Below are 22,561 nucleotides of genomic sequence, written 5' to 3' on the forward strand. Positions count from 1 at the left end.
AGGCCCAACTGTACAACACAGGTACCTGCTGTCTTGGAAAAGAGCTCTGTACATGGATGGACAAGCAAAGTGACTTTGTTTCCTGGACATTGGAGTTTGGTTTCTCTATGCCCTGCAACCGAAGCATGTTGTGACTTCAGCAACAAGATTTTATTATCTAGTTACAGTGGGCGGCCAAGAAGAATGACAATAGTCTGTGTTGTTTGAGGGGCTTTAAGGGCCCCCTTGATTCATAGGGAGGTTTCTAATACCTGGCACTGAGACTTGCATTTAATAATTCATGTCTTCAGGGGAAAGCATATTCACCTGTGCAGGATATTTTTTTCAAACTTGTTGTAATGTATTTAATTTATATTTATTTTATATGTGTTGGTGTTTTGTCTATATGTCTTTCTGTGCACCATGTGCATGCCTGGTGCCCATGGAGGCCAGAGAGGGAAGTTGGATTGCCCCTGGGATTAGAGTTACAGGCCATTGTGAGCCACCATGTAGGAGATGGAGTTAAACCCATATCCTGGGAGAGCATCCAGTGCTCTTAGCCATTGAGCCATCTAGGTCCCTGACCTCTATGAACATCCCAAATTAAATACACAAATCTAACAATTTGAAACTAGGATCTGTATATTAGAGAAAATGTGGCATTTGTCTTTCTTAGTATAAGATTTTTAATTTGATTCATTTTTCCGACAAATTTCATTTTTCTTTAATTCTTTAAGATGAATTATGTACATACAAAGGATAACTATATATATATAAATATATATATGTATATACATAAATTTTGTTATCCATTCATCACTTGATGGACACCTAAGCTGATTTCATTTGGTGGATATTGAGAGTAGAGCAGCAATAAAAATAAACGTGCAGTTATCCCCATGGTAGGATACAAAGTTTGAATATGTAGCTAGGTCATATGGTAGCTCAATAGTGAATTCATCAGTTTTCACTCCCAATGGTGGCTAAAGATTCTTCCTGCCCCCACATCCTTGCCAGAATTTGTTGTCATTTGTTTTCATGATGATAAATAGTCTGACTGGGGTGAGATGGAATGTAGTTTTTATTGTAGTTTTCTGAAAGCTAATGATGTTGGTTATTTTTTGAAATGTTTATTTGCCATTTGTATTTTTTCTTTTGAGAATGCTTTGTTCAGTTTTATAATCCATTTTATTGGGTTGTTCATTTCTTGAATTTTTTGTATCTTCTAGATGCTAATCTTCTATAACCCATTTTTATTAGGTTTTTTTTTTCTTGATGTTTGGTTTCTTGAGTTCTTTGTATATCCTAGATGCTAGTCTTATGTTAGATGTATAAGATGACAAGGAATTTCTCCTGTTCTGCACTTTACTTGATTAGCAGTTTCCTTTGCTTTTTAATTTCATGAGATCCCATTTGTCAGCTTTGTTCTTCTCAAGTCCTCGGTGTCCAATGTAGTTTTAAAGCTATTGTGAATGGAATTGCTTCCCCAATTTCTTTAATTGCAGGCTTGTCCTTGCTATATAGGAGGCTACTTGCTTCCATAAGGCAATTTTATATTCTTCCACTTTGCTGAAAGTTTGTATCAGTTCCATGAATTTTCTTGTGGAGTCTTTTGGGTTTCTTGTGTATAAAAATCAAATCATCTGCAAATAGAAATATTTTGACTTCTTTTTTCCTGATGTGCATCTTTTATTAGCCTCTCTCATCTTATGGTTCTAGCCAAATTTTTCTATACTACATTAAATACAAGCAGAGAAAGCAGACACCCTTGTTTTATAGATTCTAGTGAAAATGCTTGGAGATTTCCCCCCATTTGATATAATGTTGGCTATAGGTTTCTCACAAAGAGCCTTTATTATGCTGAGATATTTCTATTCCAAATTTCTTGAGGAATTTGTCAAAATCCTTTTGTAGATGTAACCAATCGTATTATTAAAATAAGAAACACAGAGCCAAGGTAAAAGAGAAAAGCCGAGAGGTCAGAGCTCAGAGATAAAATCTTACCTCCTGCAGTGCTCCTAGCTTCCCCGAGAGAGGGAGGTACTTCCTGTGTCTCTGTTTAAATAATCTTTGTTCTGCCTTTTCATTGGTTGTAAACCCAACCACATGACTGCCTCATCACTGCCTGTAAGTACCGCCCTCCAGGTCTTAAAGGCGTATGTCTCCAATACTGGCTGTATCCCTGAACACACAGAAATCTACCTAGCTCTTCTAACCACCACGCTCTTACTATGGCTCTAATAGCTCTGACCCCAGGGCAACTTTATTTATTAACATAAAATTAAAATAACATTTCAGTACAAATAAAATATCACCACATTTCCCCTTTTCTATTTTAATAAAAAGAAAAAAGGCAAAAGGTTATAACTAACAAAAGAAAAACTATATACAAAAGTACAATAACTATATACAATATATACAAGTAACAAATACCTAAACGATGTCTAGTCCATTTGTATTTGACAAATCAGAGAAAATAATTCCCTTATCTATCCTATTTTAGTAAGTCCAAAATGTATCTAATTCACTTTCTATCCTAATTAATCTTCAACTATAACTAACTAATCTTCAACTCCCTCAGAGACCCAAGAAGGAAATAATATTAGCTAACAAAAATAAAAACAGGAAGTGCACAAAAGCAACTTCCAAAAATTTTGTGAGTTGACAGAAACAGCCAGCTGCCTGGACAGTCACCTGAGGTTTCTCCACAGTGTTGGGGCATCATCTTCAGCCTATAGGCTTAGCGTATCTGACAGACTCATTTGTGAAGTAGGTTGTACACAAGGTCAACAGTTCAACCTCACACTGGGTGAGAGCAGTCCATGTACCAGAAACACCTGAATTCCACTAGTGTCATGTCATGATTCAGGATTTTAAATTCTGGAAATTGTTGATGGTTTTTGAATTCAGCTGTCCATTCTTCTTGGCTGTGTATATATGGCTTCATCTAAGCATGCCCTTCTCCACATCCCTCTATTAAATGCCAGTCTACTATTGAGAGGCGTGAGCTTTCAGTTGCTGTTCCATTGCACAACAGAAGCCATCGGCCCACTGCCTGTTCAGCTGCCTTCAAAGAAAAGGGCACTGTACCTTTTCCAGATTGTGAAGGCCACTTCAGGGATGGTGCCATATTGTCCTGGCCTCAGAAGATGCCTTCTGATAAAGCCATAACCATACTTGTTTTGGCAGGAATCGGTAGTCCTTTGTTTCGTGTTCTGTCTGTCCATTTTGTCCTGTTGATTTGAGGATACTTTGTTGTCCAGTGGCTAACTTTTGCCACAATGAAAATTAACTCCATATGCAGTTTCTTCAATGCCCATATTTTCTCTGAAGTAGATTGGTACTGCCAGGAGCTGACATGTCTCAAAAAAGAAAAATTTCTAAGTTATTAAAATATTTTAAATGCCATATTCGTTAGATCTCTGAAGGGTTTGAAGATGACCTGTCTAAAATACATCTGCTCAATTTTTAAAACATATCTAATATGACTACAATTTCTATTGTAATGTCTAACTACTAACTTTCATTTCTTTATATCCTAATAGTTGGTAATAGTGTAAAGTATTTAAAACTAGTAATTGTCTTTTTCTTTTCTTTCTTTTTTTTTTTTTTTAAACAAGAACCTTAAATCTAATCTCCTTTGCTTAGCCTTTTTCCTAACCCTTGACAACAACTTGTAACCAACCCCCCTAAACAATTGAAAATTATCCCAGACCCAAAACCCATTAAAAGAACCAAAAAACCACCCGCCCCACACCACTTCTTTGGCAATGTGGGTGTCATATTCTTAAAATTGCTTCCTGCTGGGTATGGGTGAAGTTATCTTTATCCTGAAAGAAAAATTTAGGTTAATTGTCAAATTCTAGGAAAGGTAACTATATCCTTCATTATTATCCAGTCTGTGTATAAAGCCAAAGTTCAGGGTTTATCTCAAGTCCTTATTCAAGTAGTCTTTGAGACTGGATCATCTCAGCTAGTCATCTCAAAATTGTTCTGAGCACCTTGTAGTTCAAAGCTGATCTGTAGATGATGTTTGTCAGCTTAGTGATATTATTATTGTCCACGTGGAATTGTTGTTGTTGTTGTTGTTGTGGGGCCCCATCTTCTTTCCGGAGACTTCAGTTGATGTTAGGCCTGGCCGTGATTTCCTGCAGAAAACTGATAAGAGACTCGAACACAAAGACATATATATGCAGCTAACTGAAGCCTTTTTTCTAGAATTAGTTAGTACTCTATATGACCATTCATATCTTAACAAAGTTTAAAATGTATATATATATTAATCTTGTAAATTTTGATATAAAATTTATACTTTAAGAAAAGTTTAAAGAATCAGAATAGAATCAAAGAGTTGAGATTAGTAATAGAATAGTCCCTTAATTAATTTGGCTTTTGTCCTGTCCCATAGCAGAAAATGGCTCTTTTATTCTGTCATGATACAGGGAGTTTGTATTTTCATTTTAACAACATGCTTGAGTTTAAAGAAGGAGAGAGCCATTCTCCAACTCCAAAGTCAGCTTTAAATTTTAATTGAACTGGGACTATTAGAAAACCAATAGTGTTAAATCTTTAGAGAAAAGCAGAAACAAACATTTAAGAAGACATAAAATTTTTTAGATAATATATACCCATATGCCATATACTCCCATATACTCTGTTTCCTGGGATAGATGATTTGTCCCTTTTCTTCAGTTGTCTCATTTGTCTTGTGTCCTTCAGATTCCTTAACCTTCATTCTCCTAAAAGACAAAAACAAAAACCTTCCCCCAAGACTAATTTTGGGGATGTTCCTTTTTGGCAAGTTATTATCTGATTAAATGAAAAGACATGTGTTACAGGTACAAGTTAGTTTAAATTGGATGTTCATGCTGGTTGATGAACTATCACCTCCTCTAATTAAGAGGTTTCTCTTGTTCAAATCGAACCTTTATCAATTTTGATGGTACCCACAGCTTATCTTCTCCTATAGAAACAAAAGCAAAACCTCGTCCCCAACGTAATACATACCCTGGTTTCCATTCTGAGGTCAGCACATCCTTAAAGTATATAGGCTGATTTAATTCTGTAGTTTTTTCTATTACCCAATGTCTCTCTGCAGCTGTTGTTCCTTTCTCATTGGCATTCAGAAAATTCAAAGTTAATAGAGCATTATGCAGTCTATTTCTGGGGGTTTTTGTTACTCCTTTCTGTTTATTTAACATATCCTTTAGAGTTTTGTTTGATCTTTCTATAACTGCTTGACCTGTAGGATTATGTGGTATACCTGTAATATGCTTTATATTGTAATAAGCAAAAAACTGTTTCATTTTAACAGAGACATATGATGGAGCATTGTCAGTTTTGATTTGTGCAGGTATACCCATGATGGCCATGACTTCTAGCAAATGAGTGATTACAGAATCAGCTTTTTCAGAACTCAAAGCAGTTGCCCATTGAAATCCTGAATAAGTATCGATAGTGTGGTGTACATATTTCAGTTTTCCAAATTCTGCAAAGTGAAACACGTCCATCTGCCAGATTTCATTCCTCTGAGTACCCTTTGGGTTACATCCTGCTGGTAATGGTGTTTGATTATAGAAGGAACAAGTAGGACATTTCTTTACTATTTCTTTGGCTTGTTGCCAGGTTATGGGAAAATCCTTTTTTAAACCTTTACTATTGACGTGATGTTTTTTATGAAATTCTGAGGCCTCCAGCACATTTCCTATCAATAATTTATCAATCTCATCATTGCCTTGTGCTAGAGGGCCTGGCAGACCAGTATGAGATCGGATGTGAGTTATATATAAAGGATGACTCCTTTTCCTGATTGTATCTTGTAATTGAATAAATAGTGAAGTTAATTCTGAAGCATCAGGGATAAATTCTGCAGTCTCAATATGTAATACCACTCTTTCAGCATACTGAGAGTCAGTTACTATGTTGAGAGGTTCTGAAAAATCCATTAATACCAACAGAATAGCATACAATTCTGATTTTTGCACTGAATTATAAGGACTTTGAACCACTTTACTTAAATTTTCTGATTTGTAACCTACCTTTCCTTGTTTGTTGGCATCTGTATAAAATGTACGAACTCCAGATATGGGTTTTTGCCGTACAATTCGAGGCAAGATCCAATCAGCTCTCTTTATAAAATCAATTCTGTTGCTTTTGGGATATTTGCTGTTAATTTCTCCCAAAAAATTACTGCAAGCTCTTTGCCAAGGTTCACTTTCTGTCCATAATTTTTCAATGTCCTCCTTAGTTAAAGGTACGACAATTTCTGCTGGGTCTATTCCTGCTAATTGACGAAGTCTCAATTTTCCTTTCCAAATCAAGTCAGAGATTTTTTCCCCATAGGTTTTTAATTTTTTATTTGGTTTATTTGGTAAAAATATCCATTCCAATATAATATCTTCCCTCTGCATTAATATTCCAGTAGGGGAATGCCTAGAAGGTAAAATAACCAAAATGCAATCCAGCTTTGGATCAATACGATCCACGTGCCCTTCATGTACTTTCTTTTCTACCAAGGCCAATTCTTTCTCAGCTTCAGGTGATAATTCTCTTGGACTATTTAAGTCCTTGTCACCTTCTAAGGTTTTGAACAAATTAGTCAGTTCATCATTTTTTACCCCAACAATAGTTCGTAGATGAGAAATATCTCCAAATAATCTTTGAAAGTCATTAAGAGTCTGTAGTCTATCTCTCCTAATTTGCACCTTTTGGGGTCTAATTTTTTGTAGCTCTATTTTATATCCTAAATAATTAATAGAATCTCCTCTTTGTATTTTTTCAGGAGCAATTTGTAATCCCCAGCGAGGCAAAATTTTCTTTACTTCTTCAAACATTCTTTCTAAAGTATCTGCATTTGAGTCAGCTAGTAAAATATCATCCATATAATGATAAATTATAGATTTAGGAAATTTTTTACGTATCACTTCCAATGGCTGTTGTACAAAATATTGGCACAGAGTTGGGCTATTTAACATTCCCTGTGGGAGGACCCTCCATTGAAATCTTTTAACCGGTTGAGAATTATTATAAGTAGGCACTGTGAAAGCAAATCTTTCTTTGTCCTTTTCTTGTAAGGGTATTGAAAAGAAACAGTCTTTTAAATCAATAACTATGAGAGGCCATCCTTTTGGTAACAGAGTAGGCAAAGGAATTCCAGATTGTAGAGAGCCCATCGGCTGAATTACTTTGTTAATTGCTCTAAGGTCTGTTACCATTCTCCATTTACCAGATTTCTTTTTAATAACAAATACAGGAGAATTCCAAGGGCTGGTTGACTGTTCAATATGCTGAGCATTTAACTGTTCTTCTACCAGCTCTTCTAAAGCCTGGAGTTTCTCTGTTGTTAAAGGCCATTGCTGAACCCATACAGGCTTGTCTGTTAACCATTTTAAAGGTAGAGCTGTTGGTATTTTTGGAAGATTATCAGTTGTTGTGCCCTGTTCCTGTATAATATGGATGGCTGGTGACCACTCAAAATAATGCCTTCTAATATTTCTCTCAGAAACATGTGCTAGTTTATGATTTGTTTCTGAGATTGGAGGGATTTTAATCTGAGTATTCCATTGTTGCAACAAGTCTCGACCCCACAGGTTCATAGCTATGTTAGCAACATATGGTTTTAATTTTCCTCTCTGTCCTTCTGGACCTATACATTCCAGCCATCTTGCACTCTGTTTCACTCCAGATAATGTCCCAATTCCTAACAGTTGAACGTTTACCTCCTGAAGAGGCCAAGCTGGATGCCAAAATTCTGGTGCAATTATGGTAATGTCCGCACCTGTGTCTACCAGACCAGACAACAAAACACCATTTATTTTTATCGTTAATTTTGGTCTCTGTTCATTAATAGAAGTTTGCCAAAAAATTTTCTTTATGTTTTCTCCTGAATTTTCTATTCTCTCTTTTTCATCATCCTGACCAGCCTGATTTATTCCAATAGTCATTTGGTTATTTAATCGCTCAGAGCAGGGATTTCCTCTACAGCTGCAGGAAAGGTTTGAACTGGTTTTGCTATGGGGGCCTGCATGAGGCCCCTCCGGGAGTTTCCCGAAAACTGAGGCAAAGGATTACCCTGTCTGTCCTTTGTTGATCTACATTCGTTGGTCCAGTGTTTTCCCTTACCACACCTTCTGCATACTCCAGAAGGAAGGGGCATTCTGTTGCCATTGTTCCTTGAAGAAACATTGCTTCTAGGATTGACCTGTTTACAGTCCCTTTTAAAATGTCCTTGCTTTCCACACCCAAAACATCTAACACTCCTCAAACCTTTTGAAATTACTTCTCCTACCCACGTATCATGCTCATCAACCTCAACATTAATTGTTTCTCTAATCCAATCTTCCAAAGGTGCAGATCTTGCCCTTAACGGCCTGATTATTCTTTTGCATGCTGCATTCGCATTCTCAAATGCCAAAGCTTCAATTATTGCCTTACTAGCTTCTGATCCTGAGACCATTCTGTTTACTGCTGAAGCCAGTCTTTCTAAAAAATCTGTGAAAGATTCTTTAGGGCCTTGCATAACCTTTGTGAATGACTCATGTTTTTTTCCTGGTTCATCAACTCTGTCCCATGCATTCAAGGCTGCCATTCGACATAAAATTACGGTTTGAACATCATATAAACATTGTGTTTGTATTGAAGCATATTGGCCTTCTCCAATAAGCTGATCCTGACAAACTTGTATTCCTTTATCCCTCCATTGTGTTTCTATGTTTCTAGCTTCCTCCTTAAACCAAGTCAGAAATTGAATTCTCTGGCTGGGTTCCAGAACAGCTTGTGCAAGGTCCCGCCAGTCCTGTGGTATAATCCTATTATATGTTGACCAAGAGTTTAACATTTGCTTTACATATGGGGAATGCATGCCATAAGATACTATTGCCTCCTTAAACCTTTTAAAATCCATCAGTTCAATTGGAGCCCAGATATTTTGTGTAGCCATTTGATCAGGCATCTGCTGTACGGTTACAGGATAAATTAAGGATGATTGTGTGAAAACAGGCTTTCTTTCTGTAATCTTATGATCCAAACTTGAACCAACTTCACTGTTAAAATTAACAGGTTTTTCTAAAGCTGTTATCCTGGCACTTAAATCGACTATCTTTTTAAATAGTAAAATGAGAATAAGCATGGTGATTAACTGCATAATTCCCATAATACTAATCTTTTCATATAGTTGTTCCATTGTCAGACTGCCTAAAATTTCAAACAAAACCCAATTTTCTTCCAATGTACACAGGAAACCCATTTTTTTAAATGTGGAAAAAATTTGTCTTTTAAATAGTTTCCTTTATGACTTACCAAATCTGCGTAGAACAGTAGAAATCCGAGCGAATTTCAAAACAGCCACCTAGAGTCCTAGGTGTAAATCCAGAGAGAGAGAGAGAGAGAGAGAGAAAGAGAGAGAGAGAGAGAGAGAGAGAGAAACAGAGAGACAGAGAGAAAGCAAGAGAGAAAGCAAAAGCGAAAGCGAAAGTGAAAGTGAAAGTGAAAGTGAAAGTGAAAGCGAAGGGGTAGCTGGCTAAAGCTTAAAGCCAGCCACTTGTTCCCTCTGAGCCGAGTCAAGGCTTGGCTTTACAGCCAGGGGCCCTGTGTAGCAGGGCAGGCCTGAGCTGTTTGTAGCACTGGCTTTAAGCAAGCAGCTCACAGTCCGGCCTGAGCCCAAGCAGACCTGGGCTGGGGCTAGGGAGCCCGCTGCTCCGGCTAGGGAGCCGGCCCCAAGCAGTTTTTAATGGATTCTTGTCACGTTGGGCGCCAGATGTAGATGTAACCAATCGTATTATTAAAATAAGAAACACAGAGCCAAGGTAAAAGAGAAAAGCCGAGAGGTCAGAGCTCAGAGATAAAATCTTACCTCCTGCAGTGCTCCTAGCTTCCCCGAGAGAGGGAGGTACTTCCTGTGTCTCTGTTTAAATAATCTTTGTTCTGCCTTCTCATTGGTTGTAAACCCAACCACATGACTGCCTCATCACTGCCTGTAAGTACCGCCCTCCAGGTCTTAAAGGCGTATGTCTCCAATACTGGCTGTATCCCTGAACACACAGAAATCTACCTAGCTCTTCTAACCACCATGCTCTTACTATGGCTCTAATAGCTCTGACCCCAGGGCAACTTTATTTATTAACATAAAATTAAAATAACATTTCAGTACAAATAAAATATCACCACATCCTTTCCTACATCTATTAGACATAGATGACAACATGATTTTTGTCATCTGTATACACATACAAACTCATACACAAATTATAGTCAATTTTCTAGAGAAGCCTACCAAGTCTTCAGGCATAAGAGAATCCCATTGACTAAAGCATGCCTTGTCATTCTAAGGTATGTGACATGCAAACAAAAGTGGGAATTGTTTCTTATCCAGTGAAAAAAGACCACTCAAAAGGAAGGAGTATTTAATCAAGCTTTGATGTTGGATATTTCTGCTTAACTGATACCTCTCAATAATGTAGGTGTTGATCCTTGGTAGTCTATGTGTGGTCTTGGCTCAGATGGATGCTTTTCTGCCCCATATGGTGCCTGTCACCTGGAGTTGGCAGTCATTTGGAGGATCTGTTTATCTGGAAATCTAGAGGGTCTCTTCACATGCTTTGCAGCTAGTGCTGGCATCTGCTGGGTACTCAGCTGGGGCTGTTGCCGGAAGCAACTTGTTTAAATACCAGTCCTCCAGGATTACTTGGGAAAAGGGGTAACAACTGGTCAAATTCGTGTTCAGAATAAAGGATGAATACTTTTTATTTATGTGTGAAGATTAATTATATGTGTTAAACTGGTTTAGGCCATTGTGCTTAGATAACTGAACATTATTCTACACATTTCTGTGACGATGTATTTGGATGGGTTAACATTTAAACTTGTGGTGACTCAGACTAATTAAAGCAGATTGTACTCTATAATGTAGATGAGCATCATCCAGTCATTTGGAAGCTTGATTAAAGCAAAAGTCCAAATGCCCTTGAGTAGGAGGAGAGACATTGTAGCAGAACTCCAGCTTAATCTACATTAGATTTACTGTCTTCTCCAGGCTGACAGTTCACTCTCTGCCTCCAACATGCACCCACACCCTCACACTTTCTCTCTCTTTCTCTGGATGTAGCAAGCATCTTTATTCCATTCATTTGAATGCAGCTGTACTTTCTATTTTGCTAAATCTAGCAGTCCTAAGGGAAGAACCTCTGAATACGTAATGTAATGACCATTTGAGATGACACTTTCAAAGAGGCAGATCTGGTAAAATATGTTGATCAGATTGTCCAAAAAAGACAACCATTTTAAATATCTAGAATAAAGGGGACTTGCATAGACACTATCGGCATCAAACAAGCATATGAGTTTGTTTCCTTGGGCTCATACTATTATGGCTTACCGGCTTGATGGGCCTTTCAAGAAGAAACCCTATTTCAAACCAAAGGGGAACACTGACTTGGCTTAGAAAATGCACAGTGCTGTGGCTCTGATGTGCGTAATTGCTAAAGAGCACTGGTGAAGGAGGCAAGTCAGAAGGCCACCATAGCACTTTCTGCTCTAGGTGAGAAAAAACAGCAACTGTTGATAACGCATGTTTTTATGAGAACCGCAGCTCCAGGCTCTTTGGTGTCTGCCTTACATCTCAGGACAGCCCTTCCTATGAGGTATGTCTACTCTGTCTTCATGGATGTGTGACTACAACACACATGTTCCTAATCTCAGAGACAGATGGCATGGAGTCTGCTCCAGACCCTTGCCAGAGCCAGGAAAAAAATGTCTGTCAACCTCAGCACCTGGAAAGGCTGGTGGAAGATCAAATGTGTGAGAACACATTCTGCCGTGAGGCTTGATCATCTCCTGTGTTTACCACCCTGCGTTTCCAGAGAGGAGGCAAGCTTAGGCCCCTCCCCCTGGCCCTAGGAAGTTTTATGTCAAGTATGTAAAAAGCTCTCTAGGGTCAGTTTTTTTTTTATGTGTATAGAGAATGTAGTGCTGCTTGTACCTCATAGGTAGGGTCAGGCTTTGGGGGACATTGGAAAAGAGAGTTTTCTCAGGCAAGGATTATTAAAGGTTTGCAGAGTCCTTCAGGCGTAGAGACCTGGGCTCTATAACAAAGATTAAACAGGATCTTACATTGTGTACAAAAACTGAGCAGCTAACCAGAAGGTAGATTTTTCTTTTTAGGTGGGAGGATGAATACAATGGGGTCTCAAGGCCAAAAGTTATAGAGATAGCTAAGGGCCTGTCAACTCAGCCATGAACAGTGAGAACACACAAGCAAGGATGTTTATCCTTACTTTATCTGAAGTTTGAGGGGGACTATAGGCGAGTGTGTTGCAACTCTGGGGGAATGGCATCCTGGCTGTTTGGGAGTCAGGCGACACCTTGAGCTTTCAGGACAGCTCTGACAGCTGGAGCTACAATAGGACAGCTCAGCTCTGGAGGGAAAGGCATCCTGACTGCTCAAGAGTCAGGCCTGGAGCTGTTAGGACAGCTCAGGAGGGAAAGGTACCCTGACTGTGCCACAGTCAGGCTATACCTGGTGCGGTGGGGGATGGTCTCCCTGCAGAATATGGCAATCCTGCTCCTCGCCTGGAGAGCCGCTGTAGCTGAGCTTTGCTCAGCCCCCCACTTAAAGGGGGCTTCCCAGCAGAGCTCGGCTTCTTCTCCGGCTGGAGATGTTGCTTCTTTGGCTTCACTCTGCTAAAGGGGAAACCCCTGCAGAAGTGTAGCAATCTCCTCCCGCTCCAGCGAAAAGTTGTTACTTTTTCTGCTCCACCTTGCTCAGCCCCTAAGGGATGTCACAGCAAGGTTCTTCTGTTCAGTTCCACCTTGCTCAGCCCCCACTAAGGGAACATCTCTGTAAGGGTTTTTTGCTCAGTCCACTAAGGGATGTCTTATCAAGGTTCTTCTTCTCTGCGCCAACGAATGAAGATCTTCACACCCAAAACTCTTTTGAGAAAGAGATTTATTTGGGAAAGAGGAATCAAGAGAGTATCTGCCTCTACCAGGGTGGGAAAGAACAGCCAACAACTGAACAGGCAGGGTGGTTTATATAGGATCTCTTGGGGACAGAGTTTCTCCCGGGAGAGGATTTCCTGTCCAGGTATTGGTTAGTTTTTTTCTGCTCAGAGATTGGTTAGTTTTGTGGGTTGGGGCAGAGATGGCCCTGATTTCAGAGCCAAACTGTGTTTCTTTCACTGGCCTTTCTTAGCATTTTTGCTCTAATTCTGAGGCCAGGGCACATTTCTTTCACTGGCTCTGATTCTAGGGACAAAGTGTGTTTCTTTGGCACTGGTTTCAGAGTCAGGGTGTGTTTCTTTGGTTCTGGGTTTGGGGATAAAGTGTTTCTTTCTCTGGCTCAGGTCCCAGATCCAGGGTGTGTTTCTTTCTCTGGTTCTGGGCTCCAGGGTCAGGGTGGGTTTCTTTAGCCAGACCCCTTTCTCTACAGGGAGTATTTTGGCAAATAGCATTATTATTTAACATTTTAAATATTTACTATGCAGTTAAAAATATTTCTTTAATACTGATTCCAGTCAACTACACGCTGCTTCTTCACATCTGTGCAATAATGTACTTCCCAAAATTATTTATACTTGTTCATATAGTGTACTGTTGTTGGATTGTGAGCTAACTTACCCAATTTTCCCTCTTCTTTCCATATAAATAGCATATTTGACATACAAATTTTAATTGTAAAGACGGTGGATTTTTTTTTTAAGGTTTGATACATACTCTGAAATTACTATAGAGTTTGGCAAGATTCATGCTACATCCTTTTAAGATGGAAATTGGAGAAGTGTGAGATCTTAATATAATAGTAGGAGAGGAATACTTGGCACAGTCTCTTTGTGGACACCCTTGGCAATGTCAGTGAGAGAGTAAAGAGAGGCAGCATCAACATTTGCTTCCTTAAGTCTGGACTCAGATAGCCTTAGGCACATGAGCAAGCATGGTCAATGTCCATAGCTAACGTGACAAAAGACTTCATTTGAGAAAACTCAGAACCTTTCTTAGAAACAAATCCAACAATAACCAATACGTAATACCAATACTGTTAGGGATTAAAACAAGAAAGCTGTTGTGTGTGCTTTGTTTATGGGTATGTTCATGAGTAGTTAAAAACGGATCAAAGCATGAGAATGATAAAAGTAGACTGTGGAGAGTGGTTCCTGCTAGTGGTGAGGTGATTGGAGGGGCCATTCAGAGAAGTCCATTCTGGAATAATTTGTTCTATAACCTTGACTGCATAGGAATTTGTTTATTATGGTTTTACGATACTTTTTTAAATGTCCTAAATCAAATATAGTTTTCATAAGTAAATCACTAATTAGTTTCTATCTTGGATGACCAATAATCCATTATCCACCTTGCATATGCAGAAAATGCATGCACTATTAGGACCAGACCATAATCTTCAGTTTCACCATAAAATTATCAGAGTGCTATGTTTCTTCTGATTACCATCTACAAATGTGTGTACATGTGTATACATATGTGCACTGTATATGTGATGAACACTAGTCTAACTTAAATGAGCCAATAGGAAGCCAAAAGGTTTAGTTTGTGGCTCCTGTGCATTGAGATGATTCTTGTCATCTATGCTAATCCAGCTGACCCACTTCTGGTGCTAGTCCACTGGGAAAACTGCAGCAATTGAAGACAGCACTATTCATTTTCACCATTTGCTTGCACTGTTGGAATAAGATTTTATTGTTACTTTAAGCTTGCCTTACTGCTCTAATGAACCATTTTGACACCCGAGTGCTCAGCAAAAGGGATATAAGAGGCAAGATAGTCAAATACAACACAGGTCTGTAAGACAGCATTAGTTCCTGCCTGAAAGTTCCCAGGTGCCATATTTTCACTATTTCTAAATTCAAACTAGCACCTGATTGCCATGGTAATTCCCTTTTTACTCACCCTTATTTAGATGGTATTGTTTGACTCAAACATTTGGAGACTTCTTTGCAAGTCTGGAAGTTTATGTAGACAGGTTACATTGTTTAAAATGTGTTGATCCTTCTTCTGTGGCCTAGTTTATATGTCAATTTGGGGAAGTAGTCCACAAATTTACTTACTTACTTACTTACTTACTTACTTACTTACTAACTTATTGTGGTACTGGAGACTGATCCCAGGGCCTTTTCCCTACTAGAGAAGTGCTCTACCACTGAATTACATCCACAATACACAGGTACATTTTAAAGATATTTTTCAGCAGTTGTTTGCTGTGTTTCACATGTTAATAAGATAAAATGTATTACCAGTTTTTCAAATATTTAATATCATTACTGATATTTTCCTAATTATACTATTATATACCCAAAGCTTATATTGTGCTTCCTTATATTGATTATAGATTTTTCAGCGTATCCATTGTGATTTGAATCTGAATTGCCCAACCCTGCCCCTGAAGGCATGGCTGCCAGTTGATGGGTTTTGAGGAAATGATAGGTTTCTGAGGGTTCTAACCTAATCAATGGATTAATCTCTGTGTCAGTGGCGAGGAGACAGACACACTGCTCCACACTGCCACTCTCAGCAGCTTAAGAGTTCCCCTAAGCTTTTAGGGACCTCAGCTCAGGCTGGATTTTGTGGCTTTGCTACTGAAAGGAACACCAGGAATAGCCAATTTATGAAGCAGTGTGGAGATTTGTATCAAAGCTATTTTAATAAAAAAAAAAACTTAAGCACAACAGTTGAGAGAAAGCCAGGCTCTCCGAAGAAAGTAAGACATATCTGTGAGCATGAGTATGAGCTTCTCAAAGAAAGAGTGGCAGAGCACTAGGTGTACCCGAGTGTGGGTATGGACTCCCCAAGGGAGAGTAAGCTATTAATGGTCAACACTAGCCTTATATACTAATTCAGTGGTCTCAGGTTACATCTCAGAAGATAGCTAAGAGATCTTTTTCCCTCTCCTCCTTTGATAAAGGACATTATAAGGTGGCTATGAGGATGGCTTAGGTGGAATTATAATCCGATAAAAGAAAACCAGAAGCCACTAGTGTTACACAAGATGATTAGAACATGTCCTTTCCTTGTAAATGGAATGTTTAGTGAGTTTGCTAGAAAATTCAGATTTTTCAGCTGGAATGGGAGAAAGGCCTCTTGTTCAAGGCAGGTAAGGTAGGAAGAGTCCAATAGCAGCTGGCTAGGAGTTGTTAATAGCAGTATGCTGGATTCTTGCTTCTTTGCTGGCAAGAAGCTTTGACTGGATACTATGGTAAGGGGGAGTCCTTCCTCCTTCTCATGTCCCCACTGTTTCCCCTATCTTTCTATCCTGCCTCAGCTTGATGAATCCACAATGATGGCCACATTGAGAGTTGGTAGAAGCTAAGAGGTAGGGCCTGGTTGAAAGAAGCAGGTCAGCTAGTACATATCTTGCAAAATAGAACTTGTGGCTGGTCCCTTCCTGTCTCTGTCTGCATCCTGACAGAAAGTGAACAGTCTTTGCCACATATTCTTAAATCTTGCTGCTTCTGCTTCACCTCAGGCCCAGTGCAACAGAACCAACTGATGATGGCCGAAACCTCTGAGGACATGAGGCAAAAATACATCTCTCCTCATTAAAGTTGATTTCTGTGTGTATTTGTCATGGTGACAGAAAAGTAGCTTATCATTACTGTACTCTTATTTTTTTTTTTAACTTTTGTGATGGTTCATACTATCAGCTTGACAGAACCTGGAATCTCCAGAGAGAAGCCTGGGGAAATGTATGTCAGGGATCATCTTGATTAAGTTAGCCCCCAGGTACAGGTGTCAGGGCTTATCTCAATTCAGCTAATTGAGGTGAAAAGACTCATACTAACTGTGGGTGGGGCCATTCTGGGAAGGGAGTCCAGGACTGCAAGAAAAGTGAGAACGCTAAGAGAACAGCATCTATCACACTCTGCTTCCTGCCTGCAGCCCCCATGTGGCCAGCTACCACTTCCGAGCTTCTTCCCCCGTGCTTTCTCTACCATGACAAACTGTCCCCTTGAACTGTGAACCAAAACAAAGCCCTTTTCTCTTAAGTTGCTTGGGTCAGGGCATTTAATCACAGCAGCAGGGAAAGTAATGAAGCATTCTTTCATGGAGCCATGTAAGTTAAGGAGTATGAGACTCCTAGTGGGTTGATTGACAGTTTTTCTTTATTAAATGTTCCTGTTTATCAACAGAACCCTCATGGCCTTAACTCATTTCTCTCTTAAATGTTCCTGTTTATCTATAGAACATTTATTGCTTTCTGTGATGTTTAAAAAACAATATCAGATTTCTTATAGAGTATGTTTCACCGTTTTCTGAAGTTCAGCTTTTCTCTGTCATATCCTTAATGTGAACATTTTATCACCATCTTATACTTTTTCTTTTCATTGCTTCTCTTAGACTAGGAAGGGGACAGGCTGTAGATTTTAATCTAATTGCTTCTGATAAATTACAAGCTTGGAGTCTTAGGAATTGAGCTCTATTTCTTCTCTAAACATTGCAAGTCCAATCTTCTCTCAGTCTCGATGTTCTCCTTGGCTGATTTTATCTACTTCTGTAGTTATTACTGCAGTCCTAAGAATGGCAATTTAATTTAATACTTCTAGACAGACCTGTCTTATCCTACAGGCTTTTACCCGCTTGTCTAGAGTTCATTAAGGTTTGCAAAAGCAAAAGGTCTGAATATAAACAGTTTCAGACATCCCGGAATGAACCTCCAGGAGGTGGGGGAGCCAGCTGCAATCTTTGGATAGTGTTCTCACATCCTCTGTGGAGTGTTCAAACTGGCTGATGCCCACACAGGGAGAGTTTAGTTGGCTGTTTGGCTGATAGTCCTTTTGCTCAAGACAGGCAGGGTAGGATAAAAGAGTCCAATAACAGCTAGTTAGAAGTCCAGTTGCCCTATCCATCCCCAATATCTGCATATTTACACAGAAAATGAACATAATTTAATAGTAATGGTGACATTTAACAGTGCTTCATACTTACCTAGTGCCCCAGAGACAAGTGGGTCCTCTTCGTCTGTCTCAGTTGCAGTTATAATACAAGTGCAAATATAATACTGAAAATCTAAAAGCTAGCTCTTTCTAACCAAGATCGGCATGGCATTACATAATACATGTGATTAACAGGAAAGGACACAGAATAGACATGGGATTTTGATAACCTTGTTAATGGAAACCAGACTTTTCTATTACTGGGACAATTTTTAATCTTAAGTAAATAGTTCTATCTTGTTCTATATAGTAAGCAAAAGTAAGTAGAATTTATCGTCAAAATGCTGCCAACTGAAATGTGCTGCCTTGAAAATGGCTCCTAAGTTTAGCTAAATGAAAACTAATTTGGGGGTGGGGGTGGTCTCATGCAGCCCAGGGTAGCCTCAAACTCAAAATCTTCCTACCTCCACCCCCAAATTCTAGGATTACAGGCCAGTGCCACCACACCTAACTTCACAGGTGAGAAAGAGGCAGTCTTTTTATCCTATGAGGCCCTGCATCTGACCCCGCTGTGACTACATATAGGACAAAGACAAAAAATTACAAGCTATCTTTTTGGGTGACTGGATTGTTGTTACTTATGCTCATACTTAGTTTTCAGCACACTCTCAATATGCAAAATGACCTTTCAATGTATATTTCTAAAAGATAGTAAGTTTTGAATGTTCTTCATAAAAACTTTGTTGTGTATAAAAAAATAACCAGAAACAAAACTATGGAAACAAAACTATGGATTGTTGTATATGATTTTAGATTAATAACTATGAAATTATTTAATAACTGATTAAATACATGCCCTTTTTGCTATTAAATATATGCCATATTAGGCACTGTGCCAAACACTGAGCTTCAGGAATGCAAAGACAAAACTATTGTTATAAGTGGACAGGTCATGGACCTATACAGAAATTATAATGTATAATTTTAGTATCATAATTTTTCATAATAATGCAGTAACTTAACTGGACAATTTTAAAAATTAAAGACAGCACTAGCTTAACTATACTCATACACTGAATATTTAATACAGTATAATTTCTAATTTTAAAACTGTATATTGTGTAATCGAGTAAGGTAATTCAGATCATGTAAAATGGTGAGATTTCTGCCAGTTTCTTTTTGCCTATGTTGTCAAAACTTAAGACATGAAAAATCAGCTGGGTAACTGTTAAAAATAGTAATCTCTGATGTAGAGGTTGCTAACAGCGGGCAACAAGCTGAGGGCACCCGCGTGTCATGAATTCAGTTTTAATATTTCCCTTATGTGGACAGGTAGGTGATTGTGTTCCCATAAACACTAACATATTATAAGGTCTATAATTTTTAAATATGGAATTAAAGATTTTCTTTGGGGTGCTTCTTTAAAGTTTCCAGATCAGTGATTACTAGTCTTCTGTTATGGAGAGTCAATTAGGAACAGTATCAGAGTTTCTAACTCCACTATACTTAACCTATCAGAGTAATCAACAATTTCTGATTACTCTAGGTCAGGTCCTAACCGCTCAACAGGATACACATTTACATAAAAATCATAAAGCAAAATGCTCCACATGGTTTTTAAGAGCTCACAATGAAGTTTATGTTTCAGGTGTGGATGGGACAAACAGGATGCAGCCGAAGAATGCCTGTTCCTCAATGAAACTGATGTTTCTAGGAAGTCTATTAAACTGGGTGGGCAGGCCTGCTGAGAGGCTGCTTTACAGTATAAACAGCATAAAGCTGTTAGCCTATTTGTGATCTGGAGGTTTACAGTAATGCACTTCTGGGCCTAACCCTGAAAGGCATCGCTTATCTATTGTGCTAGGCTTCAGTGCACCCATGCCAGAGATTTTTGAAGGGGGGCACAAAATAAAATCAGAAAGGGCTATTTTCTTAAGAGTCAAGAACCATGGGGATTATACTCACCTGGATAAATATGCCAAGTTATAAAGGCATTTTCCACACCATCATACTAAGGACACTACAGACTTTATAAACAAATCAGATTTAGCTATGTTGAGGACTATAGGCATGCCATCCCTAAGTACAGAAAACAGGAATCAGAGGGAATGCCCAAATCACACACCTGTAATCAGAGACGGGATTGCAACATACAAATGACTAGAGGAACCTACCTCTTTTTCCTATATGAAACTGGGAGAATGGGCAAGGACTGAGGATTCCCCTCAGTTTACCCCAACTACTTAATGAAGGCTGGAGGCCTGGCCTTATTGATTGCTGACAAGTAGGGAAAAACCTAAACCAGCAGAGTCCCACACCTGATCCGGTCTATTACAGCCTTGTAAAACTCCATTCTCTGGGACTAAGGACAATTCTAAGAAATTGTATTTATAAGAGGATTTATGCTTTAAGTTTGTTGAGGAAATAATTATATGCACCTGCAATAAGTTCATAAAAATCACTGAAAAAGTTTATGAAACTCCAAATAAAAGAAAAATTAATTATATACATGTGCCCCCAATACTGTTGAATTTCAGGCTTTTTGTGGTTCGTTTTTATGTATTTATATATGCTTTACGGAGACAATAATAGATATTCAGGTTGCTTTTCGGTTGCTTTATTTACTTTACAGTTTTTCCATGCAAATGGGCAACACTGTACTGTTGACAGAAACTCACACTGAGTGGGAAGGCAATCTCCAATTAGAAGTTGGCAACACAAGACCCACCTGGCACATGGAAATAACACAAGGCTCACCATAAACAGATCAGTAAAGGCATGTCAGGAAAATGCAAGGAAAAGGAATACATCGGGAATCACAGTATGAATCTCATGAAAATGGCTGAAGTCAAGGCATAAGGCAAAATTCATCATGATGATCATGGTGATTAGAGAGCTCCCCCATAAGAATACGCAGACAATTTCTCAACTGTAGCTCCCTAAGTTTCCTCCTGATTTCTCTCATCTCTTCCATGAACATTTCCATATCATCTCCATCTCCACCCAACCCATCATTAATCTGCCTATTGGGTATGGCCCATCGAAAGTTAGGGGCAAGTCGGCGGGCCTGTCCTCTTCGGTGGTGGTTGTTTGCTGCAGGCTGGTGGCCATCACCTCCTCCCAAAGGGCGGTCTTCCTGCCCATTCTGCAGGGGCTGCTCCATTTCTTCGTTTTCCTGGTGGATATTTGCCATGATGAGATTTTGTTTTCTGGTTGTTATTCTTTGAACACAAGTAAGACAGGGCAAGGAAAGAAACTGAATGCTTGGTGCACCGACCAGCAATATCCCGAGACTAACAACAAAAGTTTTCATTATTTTTCCCCCCGACCTTAGAGTCTCCAGGCAACCTCTAGGGAGCCTCCATTTCGAGCCCCTCCCCCTAGCTCTCTCATTTCCCTTCTACCTCCAAAGCCCACCATTTTTTATTTCCCAGGATCCTTTCCCTGAGCTCCGCAGGCACCAAAATGGAGGACTGCGAGGGAGAGTGGGGTGGGGTAGGGGCTCTCATTGGGGTCCCAGACAAGGCTTTCCGCACGCTCCTCCAGCCTTCCCCTCCCCCACTCCGCGCCCCCCACACACACACTGCCCTGAACCGACCTGGGCCTATCCCTCGCCGCGGAGTCCTCCTCTCAATTCTCCTGCCAGACGCGCCGCCGCGACTCTCGGCTTGCAGACCTGCAGACAGGGTGGGATGGGAGCGACTCAGCGCGGAGATCGGTACCGCACCCCCTCCTCCGCCTGCACCCCCACTGCCCATCCTTTCCCGCCTCCCACAGCCACCAGCAGCCCGTCCCCTTCCAGGCTCTCCAGGGCTAGGTCTAGCACTGGTCTCTGCCAGCCGCCCCAGCCGGCCCTTCCCCGAGACCCCCGCCATCCCCGCCCGCAAGCAGGGGCGCCCCTTCCCCGGGCGCAGCCGCGGTTCTCGTTGCCATGCACAAAGCCGCGGGGCCGCCGCGCCGTCCTGCAGCGCGCTCCGGCGCACCGGGAGGCTGTGGCCCTAGGGCCGCTGCGTGCGGGCCCCTTACCTGCGCCGCTCGCCCAGGGCCCGATGCCAGCCCGCCCTGCGCAGGGAAGCGCGGAGCTGGAGACCAGACGCAAGTGACGACTGCACCCAAGGCTGCGTCGCTCTGCAGCCCCGGGTCACGTGAGGGCCCCGCGTCACTGCCAAGCTAGCTCCCCTGCTCAGGAGGCCAGTGCGACAGGAGGCCCCGCCTCCACCTCCCCGCCGCGAGCAAGCACCTCAGGCCCCACCCGTCACTCATCCAGATCCTCGCCAATCTGAGTACCCACAAGTGGCCTCACCGTCTGGAGGTTGGACTTCTCCCTTCCCTGTTACCAGGGAGAGTCAGCACCATCCTCTATCTCTCCCTCCCACTATAGCCAGGTCTTGGCTTTAGCCTTCATTGAGATTCCTCTCCACCTTCTCCACCTTAGCCAAATGTTTTCCCGGGACCTCTCCCCACAAACACCCTGAAGTGGAGAATGGGGAGATTGTGCATACTTCTCTTTATTTCCTCTTTAAAAAAAACATCAGCATGCTTCAGAAAATTCAAAATTAAAAGGGTCACTTCTTTTTTGGAATGCTGGGGATAGAACCTCTAGCCTCATAATTGCTGGACAAGCAAGCTCTCTTCTGAGCTGTATTCCCAGACTGCTCCACCCCCTGCCACCACACACACTTTTTAAACTTAAAAAAAAAAAAATG

At 40.3% G+C, this 22,561-nt stretch overlaps 1 protein-coding gene across 2 annotated transcripts; it reads right to left on the reverse strand.

Moving 5' to 3' along the window:
• Window positions 1–20,456: 20,456 nt before the first annotated feature.
• Window positions 20,457–22,040, reverse strand: Bex3 (brain expressed X-linked 3). Of its 2 annotated transcripts, none has more exons than XM_006995967.3 (3): window positions 21,882–22,040; window positions 21,454–21,531; window positions 20,457–21,030 (listed from the first exon to the last, which is right to left on the reverse strand). In XM_006995967.3, exon 3 carries the CDS (start codon window positions 21,016–21,018, stop codon window positions 20,704–20,706), a length of 315 nt encoding a protein of 104 aa, XP_006996029.1. In that variant the 5' UTR covers window positions 21,019–21,030; window positions 21,454–21,531; window positions 21,882–22,040; the 3' UTR covers window positions 20,457–20,703. The 2 variants fall into 2 exon arrangements, with proteins under 2 accessions (XP_006996029.1, XP_006996028.1); XM_006995966.3 differs by having other exon boundaries at window positions 20,457–21,076.
• Window positions 22,041–22,561: the final 521 nt, after the last annotated feature.

Source organism: Peromyscus maniculatus, chromosome X (genome assembly GCF_049852395.1).
Source record: "Peromyscus maniculatus bairdii isolate BWxNUB_F1_BW_parent chromosome X, HU_Pman_BW_mat_3.1, whole genome shotgun sequence".
Classification (NCBI taxonomy): Eukaryota; Metazoa; Chordata; class Mammalia; order Rodentia; family Cricetidae; genus Peromyscus; species Peromyscus maniculatus.